The sequence below is a fragment of the Geotrypetes seraphini genome, chromosome 10, assembly GCF_902459505.1.
Source record: "Geotrypetes seraphini chromosome 10, aGeoSer1.1, whole genome shotgun sequence".
NCBI lineage: Eukaryota > Metazoa > Chordata > Amphibia > Gymnophiona > Dermophiidae > Geotrypetes > Geotrypetes seraphini.
In genome coordinates, this window is record NC_047093.1 from 7,592,362 (window position 1) to 7,615,384 (window position 23,023).

Here is a 23,023-nt window from a genome sequence, read left to right on the forward strand (position 1 = left end):
ACTAGACTTTAAATTATCCCTATTGAATTATCTAACCAATAACCTAAACAATGGAAAATTCCTCACCAATAATGGTCATATTATAATAACCCCAATCCCAAAAAATTGTAAAGAATCAGCAACATCAATAACCAACTATAGACCAGTAGCATCTATTCCATTTATGGTAAAAATCATGGAAGGATTGGTACACACCCAACTAATGGAATATCTCGACCAATTCTCTCTTCTGCACGAAACTCAATCTGATTTTAGGCCTCTGTTTAGCACTGAGACAGTAATTGCGGCCATTCTGGACAATTTGCGTTACTTGTTCAATAAGGGCCTCAACGCCCTAATCATGCAATTTGACATGAGTTCTGCCTTTGATTTGGTGGACCATAGAAAACTGTTACAATGCCTAGACGCAATCGGAATCAGAGGAGAGGTTCTGAACTGGTTTCGAGGTTTCCTTATATCACGCACCTACCGAGTCCGTTTTAATCACAATCTCTCAGACACATGGAGCAATCCATCTGGCGTGCCACAAGGATCACCGCTATCCCCTTTGCTCTTCAATGTTTACATGACCTCATTGGATGCACAACTGTCCCAGCTGGGGATAAAACTATTTAGCTACGCTGATGACTTCACGATAATTATCCCATTCACCAACTCTGTCTCAGAAGTCACCCCCAAAGCAACAGAAGTACTAAATCGGATGGAGCAATAGGTGATTGAATTCAGACTAAAACTAAACTCGGAGAAAACAAAATTTTTCATAGCATCGCCACACCCACTTGACATTAAAGCACCAATGTGCATCAACAACCTTAGTTATCCCATTCAACCCACTATGAAGATATTGGGAGTAATACTGGACCAGAACCTGACCTTGAAAGACCAGATAGACTCCTTGATCAGAAAAATCTTTCTCACCCTCTGGAAGCTTCGGTCCATCAGAGCTTACTTCGATGTCTCATCATTTCGAATTCTGGTACAATCCCTTATACTGAGTCAACTCGATTGTTGTAACATCGCCTACTTGGCACTCCCCCAGAAGAATATGCGGCGATTGCAACTGGTAAAAAATGAAGCGGTCAGACTACTTTGTGGACTGAAGAAGTTTGATCACGTAACATATTTCTATCGACTTCTATACTGGCTGCCGATGGAGGCACCTGTGAAATTCAAGTTTTGTTGTTTTTGCTTCAAGGTTCTTTATGGCTTAGCCCCTAAATATATAACAGACCTTTTCTGTTTCACAACCAACAGACATAGGCGAAGCTCACACCCAAACTTTGTTTCTCCACCGGTTAAATTTAAAAGTCATCACCAACATCTTTTCACACATCAACAGCATCATGGGGTAAAGACCTTGAACAATTGCTCGTGCCTACTACCTATGGGGAATTCAGGAAACGCTTAAAAACACATCTGTTCCTGAAATGCTTAGGAAACCAACCTATACAATCTTAGTCCTCAACAAACAATCACTAGAACTATCAATCACTAAGTCTGTACTTTGTTTATTCCATTCAATCTGTAACAGTTCTAATCATTGTAAACCACATAGAACTTCACGGTCCTGCGGTATATAAACTGTTATTATTATTATTATTTATTATATTTCTACGTTTCTATTGGACTCCCTAGAAAAATATTTGTCATTTCTGGACCTTTCCTGAAGACCTCGAGCAAAAGTCTGAAACCTGCTGATGCTCTAATCTCACAATCAAAGAATCAAACATGGACACTCTTACAAGAGGACTTCAGCACATTCTGAGAGAGGTCATGCAGTGCCCTTCATATAAATAGCTGATGTTTTACCATTAAGAGTAAGACTTGCAGACTCCATTAGAATGACCTGTGGCAGGGGCAGAATAGTGACAGTTAAGGAAGTGAAATTGAATATATATCAGTGGAAAGATGAGCAGACCAGACACTCTGCTGGATGCCTGACACGTCAATTTGCTTTCAAGGAAATCCTATGATCTGTTGTTGGTCCTGGAGGACAGATGTAACCTCAGTGTTCTCCCAGCATCCTGCAGCTTTTCTGTAGGAATGTGTTCGTGATATGGGGTACGTTAGTATGGACCATATCCCCCTCCCCTCTATCACTTATTTCAGATCTCTCGCTAGAGGACTACGAAGGTGAAAAAGCAAAAATAGAATTAAACACATTTTGAATACAAATGTGGAAGAGAAGACAGGCATGCACATGACAGAAACAGGGTCAGCGAACACCTGCCCGAACGCCTCCAGTTAACAAATAATTTGTAAAATGAATCAGTAAACAAAGCAGATGGTATAATCACAAGCTCTGTCCAGAAGTCAAACTGGCTCTAAATTTATATCCTCAACTGCCCTTTTGCTGTTCCTCCCCAGCAGCCTTCAGAAGAAGGGTCATCCATAAATTTACAGCTCTTTTAGAAGCATGAAATTTTAGACATGTTAGCAAAAATAGTGAAACTGAGGCTGCCTGGCAGTACAAAACTCATTTCTAGGAGCTCACTTTTCAAGCATCTATTTATATTTCAGGTTTGTTGTGGTTCTGCCACCAGTGAGTGAAGGGTCATGCACTTGATAAACTGCTTTCTGTGGTACAACAAAGATATATTTTTACGCTCGATACGATTGCGCCGCGGGGATTAAACAGTGAAGTGGAGTGGGGGACGTTGATTGGTTGAATTTCGGGCCGATGTCATCACAGGGGGGCAGGACAATGTTGCTATTGGACAGGATATTTAAATGCAGCCGAGGGACGCCGCCGCCATCTTTCACACAACTAAATAGGAGTCAGATGACAGCGGCAGCCCCGGTGAGTTCTTTTGGTTAATCAACATAGACTGAACGATTAAAAAGTTTTTTAAGTTATGTGGGGAGGGGCTAAGACAGTAACACATGTAATAGCTTCCTTCCTTTATCTCATAGGGAGACCCTTGAGACAGCACTTTTTTTAGTGCGAAACATGTCAGGTCTGACTCCCAGGTTTGGCTGAGATAAGTACTATTTATATTTTTACATAATTGAATATATATATATAATAAATAATTTTTTCACAATTGAAGAAACGGTTTGAACACTTTGAAACATGTTATAAAGCACAAATAAAATGGACAGCCAATGATGAGGCACCACATAATTCTTCCCGCAGTAGCAAATCATTACAGCGGTGGAGTGGTGGGGCTGAGGTGTCCTTTGAAAACATACATACTGAACTAAAATCACTATTCCATCCAGGGTACATACATTTAAAGTTACATTTATGAGAAGCACATCCTGAAGGCAGTCAGCCAGCGGCTCTCCTTCTCTCCGTGCGTCTTCCCTTCCAGAACCCCCTCTTACTGCCGGCTCAGGGCCTGTCTGGAGGGCCTTTGCGCATGCTTAGACGTAATGACATCACGCACGCACGTGTCGTCATCGTGTCAACATCTGCGAACTTTCAGATGCCTCGAGCGGTGGCCAGTGCGTTTAGTGTGCTGCGGCTTGACAAAGTTTGTGAGACGCTGATCTAAGGTCTTGTACCTGGCTCCACTCTGCAGCTGGAGTCCTCAAGCAATGTTTTGGGCATCATCATCGACTCTACTTTGTCTTTCAACAACCACCTCAATTCCTTGGCAAAAAAATGCTTTTTCAACTTCACATGCTGAGGAAAGTAAGATCCTGTTTCCATCAAAATCACTTTACCGTCCTCGTCCAATCCATCATCCTGTCCAGATTGGACTAATGCAACTCAATCTACCTAAGCCTTACCAAGAAAAACCTTCATAAACTTCAGCGGATCCAGAATGCCGCGGCCAAGCTCATCTTCGCAAAAAGTAAATTTGACCATGTCTCACCGCTCCTGTCCAAGCTCCACTGGCTTCCGATTAACGCCAGGGTCCACTTTAAATGCGCCTGTCTAACTTTCAAAATCCTTCACGGCATCCTCCCTCCCTTCATCCCACTCTCCTGGAACTCCTTAAATCTTAATACCTCCGGACCCACTCACAAACTAAAACTATCCTTTCCTTCCTTAAAAGGCATTTCCCGTGCAGGAAAACTAGGGACCTCCCTCCCCTTCAGATTCACTGAGCTCTGGAACAACCTTACCTCCCCTCTTCGGAACCTGAGCTCTCTCCAACTCTTCCGCAAACATCAGAAAACCTGGCTATTCTCAAAAATGTAATACTTACTCCATCTTTGGCATCCTAAGCCCTCCAAATATTCTTCTCACTACATCCTTTAACCTTCATTGGAGTTCCTTTCTCTCCCAACTCTTGTAAACCGTGCCGAGCTCTACGATTGTGGAGAGGATGCGGTAGACAAACCTAATGTTTAGTTTCATTTAAGCCACTTATCCAGGGTCACAAGGAGCCACAGTGGCAATCAAACCCAGTTGCCCAGGTCTTCGGCCCCTCAATATTTCCTTCTGGCATCTGTGGCAGGGTTGTCCACTTGAAACTCTGTCCTCTAGAGTCTGCTCCCACTGCTTCTGAAAGTTTTCCAGTGCGTAAAGCCTGTGTGCCCGGTACAAGTGTATGTCTGGAGCAGAGCAGCTGCAGGGTTTGTAAATGAGACATGCACACAGCCACCTGGCTTGGGGCTGGATCTGGGAGACTCTTTTTAAAAAGGCACACGCAGCCCATTGGTGCCCTGTTGCTGTCGACTGAAAATACTGAACGGCTTTCCCTCTCCCTGGTAAAACTTGAAATGCAGAAATATAGCAGCAGAGTAGCCACTATTAGGCACAAGAGTAGAGACACTTGAAGTACAGCAGGACAGGAAGAAAAAAAAACAAAAGATTTCCTTCCCCAATTCTATGACTGACTTTACCTGCTAGTTATTTATTCAATTTTCTATACCGTTCTCCCAGGGGAGAATTTTCCCTGTCTGACCCAGTGGGCTCACAATCTATCTAATGTACCTGGGGAAATGAGGGGAATTAAGTGACTTGTCCAGGGTCACAAGGAACAGCGTGGGTTTGAACCCACAACCTCAGGGTGCTGAGGCTGCAGCTTTAACCACTGCACCACTCTTGAAACCAAAATGTAGTAAAAGTGAGCCAAGTATAGGACAATGAAGCCATTGTGACATCACTGATGAGGTTGGCTCTTATTGGTGCAATGAGACATTGTGACATCGCAATACCAGCTCTGGTTATCAGAGGCTGAAACTCTTCACACTATTTATTTGTTCAATTTTCTATACTGTTCTCCCAGGGGAGCTCAGAACGGTTTCCATTAATTTATTCTGATACTCAAGCATTTTACCCTGTCTATTCTGGTGGGCTCATAATCTATCTAATGTACCTGGGGCAACGGGGGGATTAAGTGACTTGCCCAGGGTCACAAGGAGCAGCATAGGTTTGAACCCACAACCTCAGGGTGTTGAGGCTGTAGCTTTAACCACTATGTCACACTCTCCTCTGATACAATATCAGAAGTGAGCCAAGTACAGAACAATGAAGCCATTGTGACATCACTGATGAGGTTGGCTCTTATTGGTGGAATGAGGCATTATGACATCACAATACCAGTTCTGGTGATCAGAGGCTGAAACTTTTCATACTATTATTTATTCAATTTTCTATACCGTTCTCCCAAGGGAGCTCACTCAAAACTTTTTCCCTGTCTGTCCCGGTGGGCTCACAATCTATCTAATGTACCTGGGGAAATGGGGGGGATTAAGTGACTTGCCCAGGGTCACAAGGAGCAGCGTGGGTTTGAACCCACAACCTCAAGTCACTTAATCCTCCATAGCCCCAGGTACGTTAGATAGATTGTGAGCCCACCGGGACAGAGAGGGAAAAATGCTTGAGTACCTGATTGTAAAAAAAAACCGCTTAGATAACCTTGATAGGCGGTATATAAAATCCTAATAAACTTGAAACTTGAAAGTCAGGGTGCTGAGGCTGCAGCTTTAACCACTGCTATAAAGCTGTAAAGTCTGATTTTAGTTTAAACAATAAATAAATTAAACTACTGAATCCTCTTCTAAATAACATTTTCCCCAACAGAAATCCCTCCTGTTAACAGTAATAAGGCCTCGGGCTACACAATGTTCCTTAGGGAGGTGAAGACGACATTCACATGCCCAGACTTGCTCTCAGAGCCCCTTTAAACTAAGCAGGAGGAGGAGAACATTTAAAGCCACTTACTTGATATTTTGATCGGGCTTTCTTCAACATAACCCTTGCCTGCTCCTAATTTCCCGTCATGTGGCACAGGTTCAGGTTTTTCGAGCTTTTCCTCTGTAACCGACAGAGTGCTGTATGTGCTGATAATCAATATGCCTAGACCAATCCCCAGCATAATCTGCAGAGCACAGAAACACCACAGTAAATCCCAGGGGGAAAGGAGCCTCACTCCATGACACACTCACACACAGCCAGTCTTCGTGTTGTTCACTACCTCTCACTAGTAACATTACTCAAGAAGGCAAAGCGGAAGAATTTCATTTCTGAAATTAAGTTACTAAGCGTCTTGCATGACACAGCTATCTGCTGCTTGGAAAATGACCGATGAGCAAAAAGCAAACACAGAATCTGGGCTCTTGAATAGACAGAAGAAATGTTTTTTACGGGCTAGGGGAGTGAAAAGGAAGAAAAATTTTAAAAGCTGCTCTTGGAAGGTATTCTAGATTTATTTGATACATGTAAATACGTTTGAATGATCACAACATCATGAACAATTTCCACTGCTCAATCAGTCGAGAAGCTTTACAGGCTGTGAAGAAACGACTACTACACTGCAGGAACGAGGATGTCTCTGTTCGTTTAAGTACTTGTCCTTATGGATCTTTCTCAGCAAAATATGTTGTTTGCAATACAAAACTGGGTCTGAGGAGAATGGAGTCCAGAGAGAATGTAGAAATGCGCTGACTGCATGTGGAATGGAGTTTTCAATACTACTGGATCAGCAAAGGGGCAGAGAAAGTGTGGCATAATCGCTAAGCTGCAAGCAGTTAATGCCACTCAAGGGCAGAGCAGCTCAGTGGCGTTTCGCAAATACATAATCGGAGGAAAAAGCTCTTGCACTAAAAACACCGGCTAAAACAAAGCAACAAGCTTTTCTTTTTTTATGTAAGTCAGGCCTGTTTTGTTTAATTTAAAGATTTTAATGTTGTAGCCCTCGAATATAATTGGCAGATTCTTGGTCTTTGGTTCCCATACACAGCCTCAGTCCCCACAGAATGGCAATACCTAGAAGGAAAAGGCAGAGAGAGAACGTCACTGCACTCCCTGGCAAGGGTTACCAGATGTCTGGATTCCCCTGGATGGCTTTTCAAAACCTGGCACTTTGTCAAGGTTTTGAAAAGCTTCTGGCAACGAGCGATATTGGGACGGCACTCGTGCATGCAATGCAGTGATGTCATAGAAACATAGAAAAAGACGGCAGATAAGGGCCACGGCCCATCTAGTCTGCCCACCCCAATGACCCTCCCCTACCTTTCTCTGTGAATAGATCCCACGTGTCTGTCCCATTTGGCCTTAAAATCAGGCACGCTGCTGGCCTCAATCACCTGAAGTGGAAGACTATTCCAGAGATCAACCACCCTTTCAGTGAAAAAGAATTTCCTGGTGTCCCCGTGCAGTTTCCTGCCCCTGATTTTCCACGGATGCCCCCTTGTTGCCGCGGGACCCTTGAAAAAGAAGATATCTTCTTCCACCTCGATGCGGCCCGTGAGATACTTGAATGTCTCGATCATGTCACCCCTCTCTCTGCGTTCCTCGAGTGAGTACAGCTGCAACTTATCCAGCCATCTGACGTCGCTCATGCAGGTTGAGGGGGCGGAACGGGGCGTGGCCAGCTGGATGGAACGTGGTAGGCCTGGGGCAGGGTCACGGGTCCAGATTTTCCATTTGGAAAATCTGGTAACCTTATCCCTGGCCCCTGAAGCAGTTTCAACGAATCATGGAGCAAGTTGGGTGGAGTGATCAGCTTCATACGCAGAGTATCGGTACCTTCTAGTATTAATAATCCTACATGCATTTCACAAAAAGAAAAAAGTACTGGCACTGTGTTTTGGCCAGAATCAGTGGTTAATTAAAAGAGCGGTGGTGCTGCTCGTACTCATGCATGACTGTAAGGTTCCTTTATGCACTGAAAGATTCAGACAGACAAAGAAAATTGTGATTATTTATGTTAATTCTGTATTTATATACCGCTCTTCGTTATAACATCAGTGCGGTATACGTCAATTAAAAAGGGAAAAGAATGCCAAATAATTACGATACAAGGATAGAGGGAAGAAAGGGGGGGGAAAAAAGTCATTTAGTTGCTGTATTAAGATTGATTTATTTATTCATTCAATTTTCTATAACGTTCTCCCAAGGGAGATCAAAACGGTTTACATTGATTTATTCAGGTACTCAAGCATTTTTCCCTGTCTGTCCCGGTGGGATTAAGTGACTTGCCCAGGGTCACAAGATTTGAACCCACAACCTCAGGGTGCTGAGGCTCTAGCTTTAACCACCGCGCCACACTCTTCCCCTAATTGCATAATCCCCTAAGATGCCTAATTAAGAATTAAAACCAAATCATAAAAGGAATTAAAAACATGTTAGAAAACTAAGAGGGAAATGCCAGTCCAAATAAGAAAGTTCACCGCGACGTTCATTAGGAAGAAAGGAATTTTGAGTTGACTTAAGTTTAATCATGTGAATGGATGGCATTGTCAATCTATTTAAGGTCGAGGACCTCAGTGATCGCAGAGGTTTATACGGAACGAGAAGTTTTGCAAAATAGTCAGATTAAAAGTGTTGAACAATGGGCAAAGACTAAGCCTGAATTTTATTGGGAGCCAGTGGTATTCCTTTCTCCCACAAACTGAGCTAGGTGTTATAGTTTTGGTGGATTTTTTGGCTTGGACATTCTAATATATCGACCTGAGGGGTCTATAGGAACCGCTTGAAAAAGGAAAAATACAATACACAAAGCAGACGTTTTGTAGCTGCAGAAGGAAAATAAATTCTATTTGGCTATGTGTGTTTTTGAAAGAAGAAAGAAAAGCAGGTAGCATTTTCTCTTCCAACACACTGAGCTAAACACTCTAAGTTCTGCCACAAAGTACCGTCACTTCTGCCGTTCTTAAAAGCTGTGACCTTGTGAACTCTTCCAAATGATTGATAAGCTTTCTCCCATACAAATTAAACATACTTTTGCAAGCACAGCCCTTGGAGAACACCAGGGCTCTACTGAAAAGTGTCTGCAGATGAAGAAACATGGGCACAAGGGAAGGATTGCCACATTCAAGTCTGAGCCCACATTTGCAACACTGGTTCTGAAACAAATCAGATATTTAGGAAATGCTGGTTAAAGGACACTGTCGCCATAATGCCCTCATCCCTAGAGAGTAGGATTTTTTATGTAGTTAAAAAAATAAAATCAAAGCCTCCTTATTTCACAGTTTTATTGTGTAAATCAGGAGTGCCCAAAAGGTCGATCGCGAAGGCAACGCGAGTCGATCATGAAGCCCATCCCGGGCTCCATGATAGACTCGCTTTGCCTTTGCGTGCTACCTGCTTTTTGATGCGGTAATCAGGCTGCAGAAGCGCCGGGCCAACCAGCCTTCCCCCTCCCGACGTTAATTCTGACATCGGAGAGGAAGTTCCAGGCCAGCCAGGCAGCAATTGGCTGGCCAAGAATTTCCTCTCCAACGTCAGAATTGACGTCGGAGTGGAAGGCTGGTCGGCCCGGCGCTTCTGCGTTCTTTTTACCGCATCGGGAAGCAGGGAGAGCTCAGAACTTGGTGGCTTGGGGGGCCTGTTCCCTGATGGCGGCAGCAGTGGCTTGGGGGCGGGCAGGAAGACAGAAAGAAAGAAAAGGGGCATGGAGACAAAGACAAAAAGAAAGAAGGGAGACAGAAAGAAAGAAAGGGGGGACAGGGAGACAAAGAAAGGGGGCATGGAGAAAGACAGACAGAAAGAAGGGGGCAGGGAGACAGAAAGAAAGAAGGGGGAGGGAATGAGGTCTGAAGGAGAGGAAGCATACGGGAGGCTGAAAGAAGGGAAGAAATATTGGATGCACAGTCAGAAGAAAAAAATGCAACCAGAGATTCATGAAATCACCAGACAACAAAGGTAGGAAAAACGATTTTCTTTTCAATTTAGTGATCAAAATGTGTCCGTTTTGAGAATTTATATCTGCTGTCTATATTTTGCACTATGGCCCTCTTTTACTAAACTGCAATAGAGGTTTTTAGCACAGGGAGCCTATGAGCTATCGCGGTTTAGTAAAAAGGGAGGGGGTATATTTGTCTATTTTTGTATAGTTGTTACTGAGGTGACATTGCATAGAATCATCTGCCTTGACCTCTTTAAAAAGCCCCAGACTATAAATGATAATTAACATTTTCTCTGCGCACAGTGTGCTTTATGTTTAAAAAATGTTTTTATTGTTGGTAGATCATTTTGACTTGGCCATTTTAAAAGTAGCTCGCAAGCCCAAAAAGTATGAGCACCCCTGTGCTATCTAATGCCTATTTATCAGATTTTGCAAAATGGGTTGTCTTCAGGGATCCCTAATCAGTAAAAATATGGTTTTTACATATTTGTGTATTTGAGTAAAAAAATCAAACATGAAATTGTGTAAAAATGTAAACATTTCCTCCTAACCGAAAAATAGACAAGTTAAAACTGGACTATCAGTGCCCTAAGAAACCACATAGAAATATAGAATATGACGGCAGAAAAGGGCCATCGGCCAAACATGTCTGCCACTTGAAGAACCCTCCCCCTAAGCACTTCCTTGAAGTGAACCCACATATTTATCCCATTTTTTCTTAAATCGAGCATGTTGGCCTCAACTACCTGAAGTGGTAGATCATTCCAACGATCAACCACCCTTTCGGTGAAGAAATACTTCCTAATGTCACCGTGAAATCTCCCACCCTTGATTTTTAACAGATGCCCTCTTCTTGCCTTAGGTCCTGTAAGGATAAAGATATCTTTTTCCATCTCAATAGGGCCAGTAACATATTTGAATGTCTCTATCATGTCTCCCCTCTCTCTGCGTTCCTCGAGAGAGTACAGCTGCAACTTACCTAGACGGTCTTCATATGGGAGATCCTTGAGTCCTGAGACCATCCTAGTGGCCATTCGCTGAACCGACTCCATTCTCAGTACATCCTTTTGATAATGTGGTCTCCAAAATTGAACACAATATTGCAGATGAAGTCTCACCATGGACCTGTACAGCGGCATTACAACTTCAGGCCTTCGGCTGACAAAACTTCTTCGGATGCAACCCAGCATTTGTCTAGCCTTGGATGAAGCTTTCTCCACCTGATTGGCAGTCTTCATATCTTCACTAAGATTACTCCTAGGTCCCGTTCTGCCACAGCATCTCCTTTGCCCACTCAGCCATGACCATGATTGGTCAGGGGCAAAGGCATAGATAAGGAATATTGTTGAAGCAGATCGAAAATTAAAAAGCTTCTATCTCCCATGCTCTATCATCTGCTCACTGGTTACCCATAGCCAAATGTTGCGTCTTCAAGGGCCTGATGCTAGCGTTGAAATCCTTGCATGACATGGCGCTGGGCTACATGACGATCAAGCTTCCTTCGTATGTGCCGAACAGGTCCCTCCGCTCCCAGGATGAAATACACCTCAAAACGCACCTTGGACGTGCCCTTCAACTGCAAACCGCCAAGCAACGGTCCTTCTCCAACTTCATACCAAATCGACTGCCTCCGCAGATCAGATCCCTTGAAGGACTCCTCAACTTTAGGAAAGCAATAAAAACGTACCTGTTCACCTAACACTCCTTGCCCACGACCGATGGATTACAAAGAAATGTATATTGGTACTAGATCCTCGTTAGGATGAAACTTGCATTGAAAAAACGTGTAACCCGTTCCGAGCTCTTTGGAGAGAACAGGTTAGAAAATGAATTACATAAATAAATCAGCTGATTTTGCAACAGAGCTTTGTAGTGGTAGTGGAGCAGGGAATGTCTCCTAAGTGTTGCGTGAAGCTGGAAAACTGGGCCAAAGTCAAGAGAGCCCTAAAAACCTTTCATTTCGTCAGACCTTTGAAAATCAAGATCAAGATCAATAAATATCATCTACAAGTTGGAAGGAAACGATATTTTATTGATGGCAGGATAACTTAAATTATTTGTTCAGGGATCATTGTTCCCTGTAAATTGATTTACCGTATTTTCGCGGATATAACGCGCACCCGTGTAAAACGCGCACACGGGTATAGCGCGCAGAAATCACGATGGTATGTACAAAAACTTTTGTATACCGCGCTCACGGGTATACCGCGCATGATGCCCGACGCTCCTTTCGCCCGCCCTGACTTTCCATGCGCTGTCCCGACTCTCCGTTCACCCCCCCTGACTTCCGTGCACTGCCCTGACTTTCCGTGCGCTGTCCCGACTCTCCGTTCACCCCCCCTGACTTTCCGTGCACTGTCCCCCCTTGAAGTCCTGTCCCCCCTTGAAGGTCTGTCCCCATCCTGAAAGCCTGATGCCCCCCCCCCCCCGACGTCCGATACATCCCCCCCCCGGCAGGACCACTCGCACCCCCACCCCGAAGGACCGCCGACTCCCCAACAATATCGGGCCAGGAGGGAGCCCAAACCCTCCTGGCGACGGCGACCCCCTAACCCCACCCCGCACTACATTACGGGCAGGAGGGATCCCAGGCCCTCCTGCCCTCGACGCAAACCCCCTCCCCCCAACGACCGCCCCCCCCCAAGAACCTCCGCCCGTCCCCCAGCCGACCCGCGACCCCCCTGGCCGACCCCCACGACACCCCCACCCGCCTTCCCCGTACCTTTGTGTAGTTGGGCCAGAAGGGAGCCCAAACCCTCCTGGCCACGGTGACCCCCTAACCCCACCCCGCACTACATTACGGGCAGGAGGGATCCCAGGCCCTCCTGCCCTCGACGCAAACCCCCCTCCCCCCCCCAACGACCGCCCCCCCCAAGAACCTCCGACCGCCCCCCCAGCCGACCCGCGACCCCCCTGGCCGACCCCCCCACCCCCCTTCCCCGTACCTTTGGTAGTTGGCCGGACAGACGGGAGCCAAACCCGCCTGTCCGGCAGGCAGCCAACGAAGGAATGAGGCCGGATTGGCCCATCCGTCCTAAAGCTCCGCCTACTGGTGGGGCCTAAGGCGCGTGGGCCAATCAGAATAGGCCCTGGAGCCTTAGGTCCCACCTGGGGGCGCAGCCTGAGGCACATGGGCCCAACCCGACCATGTGCCTCAGGCCGCGCCCCCAGGTGGGACCTAAGGCTCCAGGGCCTATTCTGATTGGCCCACGTGCCTTAGGCCCCACCAGTAGGCGGAGCTTTAGGACGGATGGGCCAATCCGGCCTCATTCCTTCGTTGGCTGCCTGCCGGACAGGCGGGTTTGGCTCCCGTCTGTCCGGCCAACTACCAAAGGTACGGGGAAGGGGTTGGGGGGGTCGTGGGGGTCGGCCAGGGGGGTCGTGGGTCGGCTGGGGGGGCGGTCGGAGGTTCTTGGGGGGGGCGGTCTTTGGGGGGGGGGGGGGGTTTGCGTCGAGGGCAGGAGGGCCTGGGCTCCCTCCTGCCCGTAATGTAGTGCGGGGTGGGGTTAGGGGGTCGCCGTGGCCAGGAGGGTTTGGGCTCCCTTCTGGCCCGATATTGTCGGGAAGTCGGCGGTCCTTCGGGGTGGGGGTGCGAGTGGTCCTGCCGGGAGGGGGGATGTATCGGACGTCGGGGAGTCGGCCGGGCAAGAGGGCTTGGGCTCCCTCTTGCTCCGATCGTGGATGCGGGTGGGAGCGCGTGCGAGCGGTCGTTCGGGGTGGGGGTGCGAGCGGTCCTGCTGGGGGGGTGAATCGGGCGTCGGGCGGGGTGGGAACTATGTTTAAAAACTTTTGTATACCGCGCTCAGACATATAACGCGCGAGGGGTATGCGCGGTAGGTAAAAACGCGTATAACGCGCGCGTTATATCCGCGAAAATACGGTAATGTTTTAAATTTGATTATGTATATACACCGTCAAGGACTCTTGGATTGAGGGGTTAATAAGTGCTGTAAATCAGTGTATCTCAAAACTGTTTGCCAAAGCACAGTGGTGTGCCACGAGAGATTCCAAAATTTTACTTTATTTTGAAAAATTCCCTTCATAAGTACACACTAGAATAGATGACATGTACGTCGCGTAGGCAAGAGTCTGTCAAAGTTATGAGAATCTGTGTGCGTAAGGATAAAACCGCCCAGACAAGCCTCATTCTTTGACGTGATTGGTCCTTGAAAACTAACGGGAAGTAATTTGATTTTGATTTTTTTATGCAGTAGTTCTCCTAACTTGAGCAACAAAGCAATCAAGGCTTTGTTACCGTTTTGATCTTATCTTTGCAAACTTGGGACTTTCAACTCTGGCAGAAATTAAATTAAAAAAAGAAAACAATTGCAGGTGGTGGATGATGAAATGTGTGTTTCTTTGTTTACTATCGAGCCGCGTTTTGAGTTAATTTGAAGCACATCCATCTCATTGATTAGAAATCCTATTCTACCTACTTTAGTTTCACCGTTGTTACAATTACCCATACATAGCTTAAAGAACTTTAAAGAAATAACTCTCAGATCTATTTTGTTGGTTTTGCAGTTTTATAATTTCAGTTACAAAGTGCTGTGAAAAACATTTGCTCCGTTTAGTGTGCCGGAGCTATAAAAAGTTTGAGAGAGACTGCTGTAAATAAATCAGCTGTAGTAGTAGAGACTTTTTCATGCTAGTTTTGTGTACAGAGCTGCATACGTCTAGAAATAATTAAGAGTAGTAGTAGCAGCAGCTGAGCAGGGACTGTTTTCTGTGTAGTGTTAGTGAAATGAGTAGCAGCAGTAGCAGAGAAGGGATTGCAAGGCCTGGACAGCCTCCTGCGTCACGAGGGAGGACAGGAGCAAAACTATGGGTAACGAGGGTTCAGAACAATCTGGCTCTATTCTTCCTCTGTGTAATTGCCGAGAAACCATGCAACAAATTGCTAATAATAGTATGGCTACATTTCGATTAAAATTCTTAATTGCAATTAAAGGTGGCTCATTGGGGGAGGGGCATGCATTTCCTCTCCCTCCTACCCACATTTGGTGGGCATGCTGAAGCAAGAAATCCATTCCCAAAACAGTCTCCTTCCTCCTTGTGTTGCCTCAAGACCAAGGAAGTCAGTGGGCTGCCTCCACTCTCAAACACCGGCATTCCCTGAGCATGCTCAGTTCATGGATGAACTAAGTATGACAGGGGAGTGCAAGTGTCGGTGGCTGGAGGCATGCCACCGACTTCTCCACTCCAGAGGCAGGATGAGGAGGAGGGGGGTAACTCAGGCAATAGATTTATTTAGCAACCCCACCAACCAATGAACAAGTACTGCAGCTTTGGAGGGGGCCCAGGTCAGAGAGGCCCTCAATATCTTCCTTTCTCCCAGCCTCTGTTCTCTCTCCCTCCCTCCTCATCCCCCCACCCCCATCCCCATCTAACTCACTTCTTCCCCCCCCCCCCCAAGTATAAACTTTCTCTCTCCCTCCTCCTTACCACCAGCCCTAACTCTCTTAATTTCTTCACTCTTTCCCTCCTTTGCATGATCTGGCATCTCTCCCACCCAAACCTGGACCAGATTGATGTCCTCCCCCCAACACCGGCACCCTGCTTACCTTTCCAAGACAGTCTTTGGCCCTTCAGCCAGTGACAGCCCTACTGAATGTCTGCCTGTGGCCTGTCCGAGCCTTTCCTTCTGATCTGCCTTGTCCTTCTAAAACAGGGAGTTGGGTCAGAGGGAAAGGCCCAGTGCAGGCTGCAGACAACCTTTCAGAAGGGTTGCTGTTAGCTCATGGCCAAAGACTGGCTTGAAAGGTAAACCAGTGAGGGGACGCAGGGGCAACGAGGGCTGAGAAGGGAGGGATGCCAGACCATGCAGGAGGAAGAAAAGGAAGTAAGGCAAGCAGAAGGATTACATGTGATTATTAATCACAATTAATAATTAACACATTAATCATAATTAAGGTGCAGTCTTAAATAAAAGAAAAAGGATTTCCAGCACGTCCTGCTAACCACAAACTCAGGCAGATAAAAACATCCTAATATTCTAATTCAAAGCAAGGCGTAAAGCAATTCATTGTGCTCAATGTACAGACAAAATAACAAAACCTTCTGCTGACATCACCGGGCTCCATTCAGACCGTGCTATTTGCAACCAACCTGCACTGCTCAACTAACCAAGAAGGGGCCCCTTGGGCTTTCTGTGTCTCTCCTCCTCCTCCAGCACCACTAAATTAACAAAGTTCCCAGGCTTTCTATTCAAGCTGGAGAAAGTCAATTAGCATCGGCACTGACCTGTGCTGAAAGGGCATTCTTGTGGATTTTCTTGTAAATTAAAGCCGGGCAGATAAAGCAGATGAGGCTTCCCATTGTCGCACCTGTTAGACCTAAAACAGTTTCCACTAGCAAGAGGGGAGGAAAAAGTACAAGACAAGTCAGATTCATTGAGTGAGAAACTCCTTTAAGGAAGAAAGCAGCAACCTGGAGGCGGGAGCCACTCTCGGGAGAACTGAATGTTTCAGCTTTGTGGGTTCAAATGCCACTTCATCCTCCACTGGCCCAGGAACATTGGAGCCCTTTCCCTTTCTTGTCTCCCAGTCTTCATCACGGAAATGTGACAGACCTCTGAGAGGAATGCAGGACATTTTACCACTCTCTCTTTTGCCCTTATGTTCTGATCAGTCCCCACTGACAAATTTCTGACAAAACACTGGCTGTTCTTCTCCCTTCCTGACCATATTTTGGTTTCAGTACCAAAAATGACCCAAAATCGGGTTCGGATTTCGACCAAACATACCTAGAAATTCAAAACGTGCCCCTCCCCCCCTCGCTTCAGGTTGCAGCTGCCATTTCAGGATTGGAAACAGCGTGAGCAACAGCAACGGGGGATCGCACCTGCCCATCTCCAAAATGGCAGCCACAAGTTGTGGTTGCCATTTTTACAACATAGTCAGTGGAGGTAGGTGCAACTTGAGATGCTCCTTCCTCAAAGAGGCCACTAGACCACCAGGGATTTCCCAGTGATGGGACAGGTTTTCTGTTAGGAGTAGAGAGTTTCTGTTTCAGCTGAAACTGAGCAGCAAAATGTTTCCCACCCTCTACCATGCATGTTACATCAGTAGCACAGAATCCCCTCAAAACAGGAACCCATGCTGAGAACTGACTATTTTTCTCTCAGCCTCGACAGAGAACTGGCACACTTTTCCTCATGTGAGTGACGAGTTCTAAAACATTTTGCTCATTTTTGTGAGCCGACGCCTGAAACAGAAAAAGGGTTCTAGAAAGAAAGTAAGTATCATTAAGGCTTATCTTTCCCTTACCATTTGGGATGAGGATTCCTCCAGACATGGTCCCAAACACAACTGCTAAGGTGAGCGCTTTAAACCGCAGAGGTGGCATGTACCCTCCAGCTGTGAAGGTTCCATCTTTCTGTTGCTGTAGAACAACAAGAATAATTAAGTTGCCATCCGGCACCTGACCTCTAGCACCAAGTCAAGCAGTAAGTCTTAACGCTACAAGAAGCACAGGGGAGCGCTCACGCTGCAGGTAGCATTCAGATTTGCCAACTGTGTCTACGTTGCAACATGAACCTAAAATAACCGCTACTACTCCTTACTCAGTCGAGACCTCTTTTTTTTTCACTGAAGCATTACATAGGAAATAGATATTGATCAGTGCCCAATCTTCGGTAATGATTTGCTGGGCACCTAGGAAGGAGGTAGCTAAGAAAGATGGTGAAGGGAAAAGATGCTGTTGAACTTTGGGGGAAGCAGGCAAAATACATTGAGGAAATAAAGTGTTAATTACTACTTTTGTACTGTGAGTTGATAAGGTCAAACAACACAAACTGGGCCAATCAGAATTCTTACAGTGAATAAAGCCAAAGACATTTCAGCTTTATATTACCTGCCTCCTAGACAAATAGGAATAAGAGGAGCAAGCTATCACAACCTCCTGTGCAAAACTCATACTAACCAGTTTCAGTCCTTGATCCGAACAATTCTATCTGCAGATCAAAGGATAAACTAGCCATCCCTTCCCAGGCTTCAGTCTTTGCTCCATGTACTTATAATTTTAATCTCTCGCCCATTTATAAAACCTAAGATCTGTCCTGCTGATCTAAGGACAGGCAAAAAGCCTGAACACTTTTCTACAGCCGACAGAGGGATGCATGTGCATTTCCACAGAGGTCTAGATTGTCTTCTTTTATGAGGTCCCTATGATTTATTATGTACCACTGGAATAAGATATTATCTTTTTTTGCAGATGATGCGCAAGTCTGGTTCCCACTGCAGTCTTTAAATGATGTTGAAACAGGGAGAAGTTTGCCTGCCTAAGATAGTACAATGGCTTCTGCAAAATATTCTTAGGTTAAATGTTCAGCAACTGGAGTTGATTTGGTTGGTGAAATGTAACTATCTAACCTTGCTGTGGTATATTTGGATGGAAGAATTCTGCCTGTCCATATGAGAGTTAGGGATTTAGAGGTGCTGCTGGATAATAATCTGGTTATGGGTTCCCAGGTCTTGATTCCATTATAATTTACTTGACAGACGCATTTTTATTGTTCTAAACTGGATCTGACCAAGACAGGGCAGACGTCTAGATTAGTCCAACTCAGTCCTGGTGGGCCTACTGAAAAAAAAACTTCTAAGAAGTCTACGAATGTAGCAAAACACTGTAAGTAACCTACTCACAGAGCTTAGGTGTTGTGACCATGAACAGTTGAGTCACATTATTATGACCACCTGCTAATATCCAGATTAACCACCTCTGTCGGAACGGTCAGCAGCCAGACGATGTGGGAATGACTCAATAAGACGCTGGACGGTTGCTAGAGGTATCTGGAGTTATGCAGTGACAGCTGCATGGTGATGGATCCAGTCGTGAAACAAGTCGATCAAAGTAGTCCCAAATGTGCTCAATTGGGTTAAGGTCTGGGGAATTCAGAGGCCAGGAAAGTAGCTGAAAGCCTTGGTCATGCTCTAGAACCGGTCACAAACAGTTCTGGTGGTATGACATGTCGCACTGTCCTGTTGAAAGATCCCATCAGCCATTGGGAAGACCGTTAAGATGAACAGGTGTACTTCCTAGGTAAGGATTGAGAGATACCTACATCAGTTGAGAGTGCCTTCCAGAGGTATGGAGGGACCCAGCCCATACCAAAACAGCATTCCCAAAACCATAACGCTTCCACCGTCAGCTTGTGTACGTCCAACAATGGTCATTTTGTTGTTTGGTCTCAGTGGTTTCACACCTGACACGCCAACGCCCATCCATTCAATGGAACTCCAAACTTGACTCATCGGAGAAGGCAACCTTCTGCCAGCTGGTGCAAGTCCAATGTCGGTACTCCTGTGCAAATTGCAGCCGTTTTTTGTGATGAACCCTCATGAGCATGGGTGCTGTCACCAGCCCTCTGCTCCAAAGCCCCATTTGCAACAGGATTTGCTGCACAGTCATTTTGGACACACATCTGGAATCCCGTATGGATTCTTTTATCTCAGCCACCTCCCTAATGAGCAAACCCTGTCTATGGTGGATGTGGTCCCCAACCTCCACCAATAGACTGGCGTGCTCATCAGGGGGCCCTCCAGCTCATCACCCTGATGGAAATCCTCCTCCCCCAGGGCTCCGACCTCACCCACCTCTTCTTCCCCCTCCAACTCTTCCCCCTCCTCTGCTGCCCTGTTGTCATCGTGGGAATGAAGGGGGGGGCGCTGGTGCAGGTTGCATATCAGTGTTTTGAGGAGGAGGGGTGGCGCACGATGGGCCGGCCTCTTCCTCCTCCTCCTCATCCCCTTCATCCCTATCAGCAGCAAAAGGAGGATGGGACGCCTCTGCAAAAAGACAAGAAAATACACATTGGTATTAGTTGAAAGCAGACGATCACCTCTCGCATCGATGGTTTGTGCTATCCCACAGTTACCAATTTGGTCGTTGAAAAGATTCCATTCGTCTATTCACTTTAACCATAGCAGCTCATGAACAGTTCATAAACTCCGCCGTTTCCAAAATGCTGCCGCTCTTTGCCCAGGAGCCGATGATCATGCCTTTTTCAATGTCTGATAAATCACATTTTCCCCATGACAGCCATGGTTGCTATATTGGCAACTTGCTGACATCCTACCTTATATACCCCATGAAATCTGCACATATCACGTGCATTCATTCATTGGCTCTGCATCCCAGATGTCAGCGGAAGGTGGTGGTCATAGTAATGTGACTCGACCGTGTATTTCACCAGCTAAGAAAAAATTGCATTGGCTTCCTATGTATATCAAGATTTTGTATTTAAAATCAGTATCCCAAATTTTAAGGCCCTGAAGGGACTAGATCCAGTATACCTTTGGAAATAATCTTTCTCCAAATGTTCCAACAAGGATCTTTGAAATCTGCCTCTAAAGAACTTCTAGTGGCACCTGATAGAACTCAAGCACAACTTTGTCCATATTAGGGACGGCTCTTTTTCTGTTTGGCAGCCTTTCTATAAGAATTTCTTTTCTGATGAACTCTGCCTTTGGAATGGTTCTCCGAAGCTCAGTTGATACAATGAAACCTTCTACCCAATGTGCGGCGGCGGCCAAAAAAAGCAAAAAGGATGCTAGGAATTATTATAAAAGGGATGGTTAACAAGACTAAGAATGTTATAATGCACCTGTATCCCTCCATGGTGCGACCTCACCTGGAGTATTGCGTTCAATTCTGCTCTCCTTATCTCATGAAAGATATAGTTGCGCTAGAAAAGGTTCAAAGAAGAGCAACCAAGATGATAAAGGGGATGGAACTCCTCTCGTATGAGAAAAGACTTAAAAGATTAGGGCTCTTTCAGTTTGGAAAGGAGACGGCTGAGGGGAGAAATGATTGAAGTCTACAAAATCCTGAGTGGAATAGAACGAGTACAAGTGGATCAATTTTTCATTCCATGAAAAATTACAAAGACTAGGGGACACTTGATGAAGTTACAGGGAAATACTCTTTTTCACTCAGAGAATAGTTAAGCTCTGGAACACGTTGCCAGAGGTTGTGGTAAGAGCGGATAGAGTAACTGGTTTTAAGAAAGGTTTGGACAAGTTCCTGGAGGAAAAGTCCATAGTCTGTTATTGAGAAAGATATGGGGGAAGCCACTGCTTACTCTGGATCAGTAGCATGGAATGTTGCTACTCTCTGGGATTCCGGAATCCTGCTATTCTTTGAGATTTTGGTCAGGTACTAGTGACTTTGATTGGTCTCCGTGAAGATGGGATACTGGACTAGACATACCATTGGTCTGACCCAGTAAGGCTATTCTTATATTCTCAAAAAGGCCACGCAAAGATCACGCAAAGTGCCATAACATCTAGTGTTTTTACCATTCTTTAAGTATTTGCAAGAATCTTTAAGAACTGTTTCTGGGGGTTTTTTTAGCCAATGAAGTTATTGCCCTTCCTAGTTGTGAGGAGGGTTTGTTCCCTGACAGGATTTTGAGGCTTTTACCTCCAGTTTCCTTCAACACTTTATTCAATTTTTTGCTTACCTATTTGCTTTATCGAACTAGATTCGATTCCCACTGCAGCTCCTTGTGACCCTGGACAAGTCACTTAGCCCTTAATACTTCGATTGTGAGCCCACTAAAGACAGACAAACTACCTGTTTATAATAAATGTTAACTGCTTTGCTTGTACTACAGAAAGGCCCTTAAATTCTAGAAGTGGTGATGAGCAAGATTTTTGAAAAACCCCAAAATAGCTTGAAGAATTCTTAGAAAAGGTCAGGATGACGCATTCATCCTTGACACGTCCTCACCTGCTGCTCAAAGAGGAGGGTGTTCAAGGCCTGTCTGCAAGGCAGAATCATCATGGGAAAGCCGACTGCCACCGACATCATGAAGCCAACACGAATCATTTCTGTCACCAAGTTGGAAGGGAAGTTCATCAAGACATTTCCAGCAATGGCATCTGTAAAACTCACATAGCCAAAGAATCCCACCTGCCTCGTATGGAAAACAGAAGAAGCAATGTCGATAGTGTCAGCTCACCTTCAAAACACAAACTACTTAAAAATTTCTCTTCTACATTTACAAGAAGAAAATGTTTCAATACTGCTTGATGGGTGGTTTTGTTCCCATGAGAAAGGCAACATCAAGTATACTAAGAAGTTATACCCTGGATACAAAACTTCAAGAGGACAATATGAAGACTTAGAAACCCGACAGAACTTGAAAGAGAACGATTCTCTTGCACACATTCAGGGAGTGTAACAATTCTGTGGGGGGAAAAAGCAAGAGATTTGTAAAACTTCTTACCGCAATATAGAAGGTGATAACCACACGCAGAGATAATGCAAAAATGGAACTCATTGTATTAACAGAGGGCTCATCTAGGCTGTCATAAGTAGGTAAGACTTGGCTGTAGAAAAACAGGCAAATGGTCGTTTATAAGAGTGGAAAACATACATACAGAGAAAATCAGGCCAGTGAGAGAGAAAATCAAGCAGCAAGTTGCAAAATGTTCTGGAGTAATTTCCAAATGAAGTACCATTTTCTTAATATTACATTGATTAAGATCAGCAACCCAAAGACATTCCTGGGGGTTCAGGCGTTAAGAACATTACCCCAGCCTTGGGAGATCTGAAAGACTGGGGACGAGAGAAACAGAAGGGAAAGAAGAGAAGACAAGTGAGAGAGAGTAAAGGGGGGAGGGGAAGGGAAGAGGGTCAAGGAAGATGTTTTAAACTCCCCAATGGAATCCAGCAAACCAAAATCTTTGGCTTGTTAACCCTGTACGATATTAACATCCAACAACAATCAATTTATATCTGTCTCTAAAACCAAATATTTCATAAAAGTGTTGCACTCTCTTCCTCTCAACACACTTGAGATTAGGGCTCTGAAGAGTGCTGCTCCCTGCTCCGACAATTCATGTAATGGAGAAGATGCAGAAGAATGTTTGACTGCGCTGCACATCCAAAAGAAAAAGTTCAATCAACAGAAAAGGATGATCTGCCGTATTTCACCTCGTGAGCTATGAGACAGGTTCAAAGGCCTGTAAGCTTTGGACATTAAGGCC

General features: G+C 45.4%; 1 protein-coding gene across 4 annotated transcripts in view; it reads right to left on the reverse strand.

Moving 5' to 3' along the window:
• The window catches only part of SLC38A10 (solute carrier family 38 member 10), an 84,637-nt gene that overhangs the window by 43,311 nt on the left and 18,303 nt on the right, over nucleotides 1-23,023 (reverse strand). For 3 of the 4 annotated variants that reach the window (XM_033962453.1, XM_033962452.1, XM_033962454.1), the window contains exons 7-11: nucleotides 22,261-22,363; nucleotides 21,762-21,944; nucleotides 17,297-17,411; nucleotides 16,272-16,378; nucleotides 6,122-6,278 (exon numbers count right to left, since the gene is read on the reverse strand). In XM_033962453.1, coding sequence (XP_033818344.1) covers nucleotides 6,122-6,278; nucleotides 16,272-16,378; nucleotides 17,297-17,411; nucleotides 21,762-21,944; nucleotides 22,261-22,363 — 665 coding nt within the window. The remainder of the gene's footprint in view (nucleotides 1-6,121; nucleotides 6,279-16,271; nucleotides 16,379-17,296; nucleotides 17,412-21,761; nucleotides 21,945-22,260; nucleotides 22,364-23,023) is intronic. The other variant, XM_033962456.1, reaches the window with a different exon arrangement.